This window comes from Limulus polyphemus, unplaced genomic scaffold (genome assembly GCF_000517525.1).
Source record: "Limulus polyphemus unplaced genomic scaffold, Limulus_polyphemus-2.1.2 Scaffold371, whole genome shotgun sequence".
NCBI classification, from domain to species: domain Eukaryota; kingdom Metazoa; phylum Arthropoda; class Merostomata; order Xiphosura; family Limulidae; genus Limulus; species Limulus polyphemus.
Window position 1 is genome coordinate 383,248 of NW_013665981.1, and position 8,839 is coordinate 392,086.

At 31.4% G+C, this 8,839-nt stretch overlaps 1 protein-coding gene across 1 annotated transcript in view; it reads right to left on the bottom strand.

The window, feature by feature from the left end:
* Positions 1-4,910: 4,910 nt before the first annotated feature.
* LOC106457763 (mitochondrial-processing peptidase subunit beta-like) overlaps positions 4,911-8,839 on the bottom strand; it is a 52,922-nt gene continuing 48,993 nt past the window's right edge. The window contains exons 13-14 of the mRNA XM_013917208.2: positions 6,145-6,220; positions 4,911-5,250 (exon numbers count right to left, since the gene is read on the bottom strand). Coding sequence (XP_013772662.1) covers positions 5,186-5,250; positions 6,145-6,220 — 141 coding nt within the window. The 3' untranslated portion in view covers positions 4,911-5,185. The remainder of the gene's footprint in view (positions 5,251-6,144; positions 6,221-8,839) is intronic.

Genomic DNA, 8,839 nt, shown 5'->3' on the forward strand with positions numbered 1-8,839 from the left:
AAGGCTGAACAGCATATTATTAATATAATTTTAGGATTTCTGGCATAAATATACATTTAAGTATGTACATACCTTTTACATTCGATTGGAGAAATACATTTTTTTAATGTTTAAAATTTTTTAAATATATTCTAAAATGCCAACATTGTAAAAATCTTTGGTCCGGTAGAAATGATAACCATTGAAATTATCAGTTGTAGCCGCAATCACGTGACTTCGGGATTTCCCCAATGACTAACAGGAAATTCTGTAACCCCGTAGGTACAAAGTTCATAGACCGGCTCAAACAATTTTGTGTGCTCCTGCAAAAATTTAAAATGGGGGCCCCCTAAAATATATATAAATCACACACGCATAGAAACTAATATATATATATATATGTTTGTACGTGTATAAATACATGTATACACACACAAATATACATGAATATATAAACATGCATACAAATATATACATGCAAACCCGTATAAAACGTACTGGTCGGGACCATAGATGAAGTAGCATACAAGTTATCCATAACGCGGATGTTATTCGATTTAACCATATTAAATACTATTTACAACAAAGGAAAATGTACAGATAAAAGTGGTGAAGAAAATTTTTAAAAACTGAATTGTTTTAAAGCAAATGCACTTCTAATTTTGTTTTTTCATCTGTACTTTTTAAAACAAGTTTAACACATAGTAGACTAATCAAATTTTTACTTTTTTCTAATTAGACAAGCGCTACAAAGAGTAAAATAAAGCTTATTTAAGCAAGTACTGCACGTTTGCTGTTAAAGATAAAACTACACAAAGGGCTGTGCTATAACGATAGTAAGTATTATCGATAACCGATTTTTAGCATTATAAGCCTACAGCTAAGCCACCTGGGAAATACTGCATAAGTAACATCAGATAAATATCCAAATAAAAACGTGGAAGTTACGGTATTACCTGTTGGTCACGGTGAAACCCAGGATGAATAGACTGTTGCTACGTGCTTTAATGTTTCCCGGGACATTTAGATTTTTATCTTTCCTAAACTGAAACGATACATGGAATGGAAGCGATAATATGGCTGCTCTTGTGTTATTTTCAGGTGGAACTGATTTCCCGATATGTATCAAATAGTTATGCCTATTAATAACAACAGATTCGTTAAGTGAGTAAGGAGAGTAATCTGTGTTTGATAACTTGACTGAGTTTTTATTAATGTGTGTAAAATAATGAAACTGGACAACTTTGACATAATGAACACAACCTTTATTACAAAACAGACAAAAAGACAGTCATTTCTACTGGATAGTGATTATATAGATCCACAGCTTTTTTTTTTTTTTCTCTCAGGACTTCTGCCAAACTAATCACAGTGACCTTAACGTCTGTTTGTATTCGAAGAACTCCAGAAATAACCCTGAACTAAGAGCCCTAAACTCAGTTTCTTTGTCCAGTTGACAACACCAACTGGTGACTTTATCATTGGTCGACTCTAACATACAGATAGTGTTGATTGGACCAGCAAAGATATTACAACCGTTAATCCTTTCAACCGAGATGCTATATGACACCGCGGTATCCTCCGAGACTGAACATACATTATCTATTATATAGAACCAAAAACTCGAACAGCGTAATCAACTTTCTGAACCACGTGCTTATGCTAACACTGCATAGAAACTAAATAAACAAAAATTTTACAAAATTTCTATGTCACTAAAGTAGAAAACATACGATACCCCTGCATATCACACACTCGTGCATTTGTGATAATAGTGAAATAGTGATTTTCATAAGGATTTATGTCTTATATACCACGCCTTATATTTTTACATAGATTTCAAAACCTACAGTGTAAATGTTAATATACAAAACTAGAAAAAATTTAAACATTTTAAAATAGATAGATAGTTATATAATATTTTGAACAATAATTTGTGTAATAGATCTGTTGTATATCAATATTAAATGTTTTCTATCTTATTGAAGTACTATAATATTAATCATGAATTTATGTTCTGAATATGTGCAGGTTTCACATAGCACGTGGTTGAGATAACCATTAAATTGATCTTGTTTCAAGTTATCTTTGTTATTGTCAGTGAAGAACATTGACTAATGCGACATTGTGTAAGGATGTCAACATTACCCTTCAATGGTTGTACAGATATCTAAAGGTTACTACCCCACCTATTTTGCTGAGAATAACCAGTGCTACATGGTAGTACATGACACACTAGGTTTCTTTAAGTCCGAAAAATCTTGGATTTGACAGTCTGGTAGATGAGAACACCTAGTTGAAGCGACATTCTGATTTAAGTAAATCACAAGTACACACACAGTGTTGGTGATGCACATATTAATAAAGATTGTGTTTTTTTGTATTTTTTTACACTTGTGTCCAGTTTCATTGTTCCATCTAACATTAACTCACTTAAGTAAGTTTCAGTAATACTCTATAATAGATATCCTGATCAAATCCCCAGTTATTTAGCAGACTTAACTGATAGCTCAAGCTTACATTCAGTTTTATCTGGACGTAGAGTGGTATGTTCTTATTTTTAAGAAATGTGAAAGATTTAATCAGGAAATTTTAAAGATTATTTTTCTTTGGCTGATTTTTTTGTGGATGAATATTATACAAGGCTGTATCCTCTTATCTACATAAGAACAAGTGGTTACTACTTTCACTGTTATAGTTACTTTACTCGTTTTTTTTGTTTAAGTACAGATCTAATCCTCCCATTGGTTTACCCTGTTAAACTCTGTTTTTCACCCTCATCAAAGTATAACACTCTGTTATTTTAAATTCAGAACAATTGCACTGTGTAAGTTACAGATCACTTGACACCAGTATTTGTTGAGTTTCTAGGAAGGCACCATCTACTGCTGTACATAAGTCTTGTATACCAGTACAGGTTTATATATTAATTGACCTTTGATCACTAATAAATTAAATAATAAATTTTCGCCACTTAAATTTAATGCCTTAAGGCTCCCTGTGGGGGCAGGGCCTGCAGGTACCCAGCACTGGCCCTGGGTCAAGGTTATAAATTTATCACTTATTAGTATGCTGATGAAGATATTCAAGCAGTTGAAAAACTGCTATATAATCAGAAACAAAACATGCTTCTGTGACATAGCTCTCCTGGTGTGCAGGTTTTACTCAAATTACAGGGTGGTACAGAGTTCATACAAGTTATTATAAAATGGGAATTCATCTTTTCTTGCATATGGGTAGTGTAAATATAATTAAAAATTGTGGGATACCACTCCTGAACTTAACAGTGTAGTATATTCATAATCATGCTGCATATAGTCCAGAAAGAACACAATTATCCTGTCCTTTATGGAGTGAAGTTATTGTTCTTACCATCTCCAGTAATTACACCAGTTGGTCTAAGTACTTGGAGTCAAGTCATTAGTGTAAAGTGAGACCCCAGTATCTTCAGTGTTTGTGTATGTGGTAACTTCTTTTTTAATTTCCTCATCACGGATTCTCACACACCAGGTGAATGTTCTATCAAATGAGCACTTGCTAGTAAGACACTTTTAACAACTCACTTTACCATATTCTCTTCCTCTCACAAACAAGGTCCACATTCTTGGGCCTTAATTTCAGGGTCATGGGATGGATGCATGTTGGGCACCATCAATTTTTCTGTGATAATTTAATACTTTTATTATTTCTTCAGCTCAGAATTGAATCATCTCTTTCGTATACAAGGTGAGTGCTCTTCCAACTAAACCAGAGTTATCCCATTAGCACTTGCTAGTAAGGCACTTTTTAACAATAAAAACTATCACATGCGTAAGGAATAAAGACTATTCTTTCTTGCTTACATGAGTGTTGGAGTCTTTTTCTTTGCTGTCTGATTCATTATCTTTGAAACATTTCATGAATCTGCTGTTCATCTAGACTAGTAACCATCTCACAAAAGAAGGATGTCACCCCTCCCTATGGTAGAACAAATAGCAACCTATATTATTTTGACCCATTGCATACCTAATGATGAAAAAATGTAGTAGTAAGTATATAAAAAGTGGCTGACATATGTTTGTGAGCATGTGTTAAAAATACCCCAAAATCTTTCTGTGAAGATCAAAGAAAATGGATCAGTTGGTAAAATGAATTTATAATGAAAAACCTGCTGGAAGATTTCTTTATTCAAAACTAGATGAAGTCATGGCAGGTAATTAGACATAAAACTAGTGGTAATCAAAAACATTAGTTTCTCTTTGCCTTGCTTCTAATAGATGAAAATATTTAGTTCTATCAGCAATTTTTAATTGAGTTGCAGAAAATAAAAGAACATATAAGAAACAGCAAAAATTTGAAGCAAACAGTTATAGAAAATGTTGAAATAAACAGCTGGGAGAAAAGACAAATGGCATTAAGAGAAACACAATATAAATTCAAAGAAATTTATAATGGGAAGCAGCTTAGGTGGTATAATAAAACTGTTTAAAAACTGATGATTGTTTTGACCTTGGGGAATTTGTCCAGGAATTCAGATAGTGTGGGATGATAACTAGGGGGAGGAGTTTCAAGTCTTGAAAACATACTATTAGTAGACAGGATTTCACTAGTGCCATCATCAGCATCAGGATTGTCACCAGGAGCAGGACCTATTTGGGTGGATTTGGTGACAGATTTTAACTGTCTTTGTTGGAAACAACATTTCAATATATTTTTATGGATCATTTTCAAGTCTGTGGTTTTAGAGACTTTATCATCTTTTTTATCTCATAGAGCATCCATGTTGGAGAACTCTTGTGTAATATTGTTTTGAGGATATCCTGAGAACAGTATTCCTAAAATACACTTGCTACAAATGGATAATTTACAAATTTATAATTGCAAATCATAATTTTTCCAAGTACATAAACTGAGTAGTCTCATTAAACACAAGTAAATTTTCCATAAACAAGTACTGTGGAATAACTTTTAATTCTAAAGCAGTTACAGAATGACATGATATAAATAAACTCAAATTGCCTATTACTGTCTAATTTTAGTTCCATATCAATACCCCACAATATCCTGTTCTTTTATTTTCTTCCATAAATGTGTAAAAAATTAACCTAAAATATACCTTAATGATCACTTAAGGCTGATGTGAAGTAATTAAAAGGGCATTGTTACAAGACTTATTTTCAGTGTTTTAAATTTAATTTACATCACTACCACTAATTATCAGCAGAGCTCAAAGTCGCAACCAATACATGCTGCTCCGAATCCTGTTGTAATCTGGAAGGCCTTCAACTGGACCTAAAACATATAAGAATTGTGTTAGCCCTGATAAAAACTCCTGGTAGTATTTAGAAGTCATGTATCATCATTTACAGATACAGAAACTTTTGTTGCAGCTTGTAAACTTAGAGAAGTTTAAAATTATTAGATCTAAAGTATACTGATGAACTTTCTTCAAAGTTCAAACGAATGATCATTAACTTCAGTGAAGATTTACGATATTATTATATCAATTCTTACCTCATCTCACTGAAGTTAACACTTAATGAATAAAACCTGCACAAGTGTAAAATAGTATAATTTTTATAACACTTAAACAGTTTGTAAATTAAGTATTTATCTTTGAATAATCTGACTATCCTAAACAAGAGCTTTACCTTATTAACCAAATTTCATGGAACAGTGAATATATTTAATTATGGCAACAATTATACCTTGATTTTGGGAAAAATTATCTTCAGCATAGACTTAAGGACTGTACAAACTAAATATGAAAGTTTGGAAAATGTTTCTTTGAAATTTGGATTACTGTTAAAGTTTATTATTAACATAACAAACACAGAATGATCTGAGCAAAAACACTCTACAAGAGAATAAAATATAACATTATAAATAACAATTGCTATGAAGGAGACAACTAATCCTACTCATGAACAATACCCATTTAATTCTGTTTTCTTAACCTAATTCTGATAATCAGTAGCATAACAATGAGTGGTTCAATGATATGGGACCCCAAGGTAATTAACATTTTTGTTATGCTATGCTAGTACTGCACAATACAAAATACCATATTAGTGTTCTGAACCATGTCCCTAAAAAGCAGTTGTTATGCCACTGCTGATAATGGTCGGTATTAACAAACATCAAGCTACACTAAACAGATGGTTTACATATACAGTCAAGACTCACCCACTGCTGCCACTGCAGGACATCTATCATATATATACTTGGTGCACACTTCCTGAACTATCTTGGCATTCACAGCCTGTAATATACACACACAGAAGCTACAGTAAAATCTTTCTTGGTAATGTTACTCATATATAAAGAGTATTTCTGATAACATTTTAACTATGTATTAAAGTAAACAAAGAGACGAGAGAGAACATACAGCATTATACTTGTAGAAAAAAATCAAAAAGATCTAACCACTCATGTCATTTTGGATCTATTTCCCACAGATAAATACTCAACTGTACTACAGGGACTCAACAGAGTAATACTACTACCAATTTGTCAATACATTACTATATGTAAGATTTGTTTGACTCACCAATTTATTTAGAGAAAAAAAATTAAGTTTAGAGAAATATCTTTTGTTTCAGCAAAATTCCAACTCAAATCTTTAATATTATATATACATATAAAATAAAGATATAAATATTAACCTTTATAGACTGCATTAATGGAAACAAAATAATCTAACAGCAACAATTAGATTCAAACAGATGAAAATAAGACTTAAAATTGCTAAAAATAGTTGTGGAGAAACTAAAATTCTGAAAATAATTTAGGGGTCATCCAAAATTGTCATAATTTTAAAGTATAAAAACTACACTTTTACACACACACCCCTCCCCTTGTCTTCAAATACCATTTAGTACAAGGGATAACCCCATCTTCAAAATTATAAATCCCAGACCTGAACACATCTTTATGATCTGTATGCTTGAATGTCAGAAAAAGTTGCTACAGAACCTTCCCAAAAGTGATTAATTTCCGATGGGATTACACTACCTACAAAACATCAATGTAAAAATGTAGTTCTGATACATTTCATTCACTGTGGTTGTCACATGATTTGCTAACTTGCATATGGAAAGATCATTTTATTATAATGTACTCAACCCTCTGTATCCAGGTGCTGCTGGAAAAACTGCACTAACTTAAAGATTGCAGTCCAAGTCACTGCTTTGCAAACAAGGCAAGAAACACGAATGAAACAAAACCAATAAGGTACAGCTTTTGAAAAATTTTAATCTGTCATTCACATGACTGACATTTCTCATAAACAGCCATTTCTGATAGTTGGCTGGCTAAGTCCTTAACATAGCTACACACAAAAAGGAATTACTGAAACTGACTAATTAGTTTTACTCACTTTTAATTACAGCAAAAAACAGTGAAATACTAGACCAGTAATTTCCAACTTTTCTAAAAACTTAAGGATTACCTCTTTACCAGAAAGTTATTCATCACCATAACAAAAATCTACCAAATTCAGCACATCAGAGATGAAGATAAAAACTAAGAAAACAAACTTACAATTTCATTAAATCTGTTGATAAAGAATATAGATTGATTATTTATTTATAAATGTAAATTTTTCATTGGTTTTATGCAATCGTTTGTGAAAAGACACATGTGGAACTTTGACTGTATCTCTTCTTTTAATTTTTGCTTACTTTGAATGCACCTTTGAAAACATCTGTTGTGAATATTACCATTTTTTTTATATAAAACCCATGTATTATATAATTTTCATTCTGTATTACATTAGTTTACATTGTTTTCTCCAATGTCATTCAATCTTTTCTAACAGTTGGCTAAATGTAACCTTTGTTTTTATGTTGAAAGGCCTATTTGTTTCTGTTATCAATAAATATCAATTAAACCCTCTCATCAAAGTACATCACAGCCTTTTCTCAGTTACATTAAAAACTTAATCAGACAACTTTATTATCAATGTATATCAGTGAACTTGGAATCAAAGTGTAGTTTATAATTCAAATGTTAATATAAGTTCCAATTTCTTAGTTTCAAGAAAAGGTACTTATATAAATTTCAATCTTAGAACATCTGTATCATTTGACAGTTCTTCACTCTGAACTGCCCATTTTAGATTCTTAAGTTTCCAGAGATATACACACTTATACATTAAATATTCCTCTGCTAAATTAATTAACTATAGCCTCTAAACGTTTTTGCTTTACAGAAATATGAGCAACAAAGTGAAGGCCACATGCCATGCTCCTCCTAGTAAATCATACTTTCAAAAATATCAATAATTCTCTCTGATATTTTCTATAGGATTATTTGAAACCAACAGAATGATATTTCAATTTATTGAATGCACTCAAGCCTAAAGCCACTGGAAGAAAGAGTTTTGAACATTTTGCCACTGTTGTATTTATTTGCCTGACTAGAATTCTACTTGGCCAGATATGTGAATTATTTCATAAATTTCTAGCTCAGACAGAAATCCAGATATATGTTAGTTTGAGGACATTCTATTTTATCTTAGTGGCAATATTTTGTGTTCTAAATTACATATTAGAATTAAAAAAAAAGAACTATCGTTATTAAGATTTAGGCTTAGAATTTAATGTATACTCTATTGTACGAGTACAAAAGCTTGAGAAAAGCAAAATTTCAGATATTAGTATTAAATTTGTTTTTTATGCATATTTTTTATTCATTGTTATAAAAGTAGTTAAGATGTAAAAATTAGAAACTTATTAGGTAACATATATTAAATAAACAACATACTCATATAGCATGCACTCAGTACATTGAGTGGTCACAAGTAAATAGACACCTAATTTTTTCGTCCATTTAACTGATTTATGCTAACTAATTTGTGTTCACAGAGTACTATATAAAT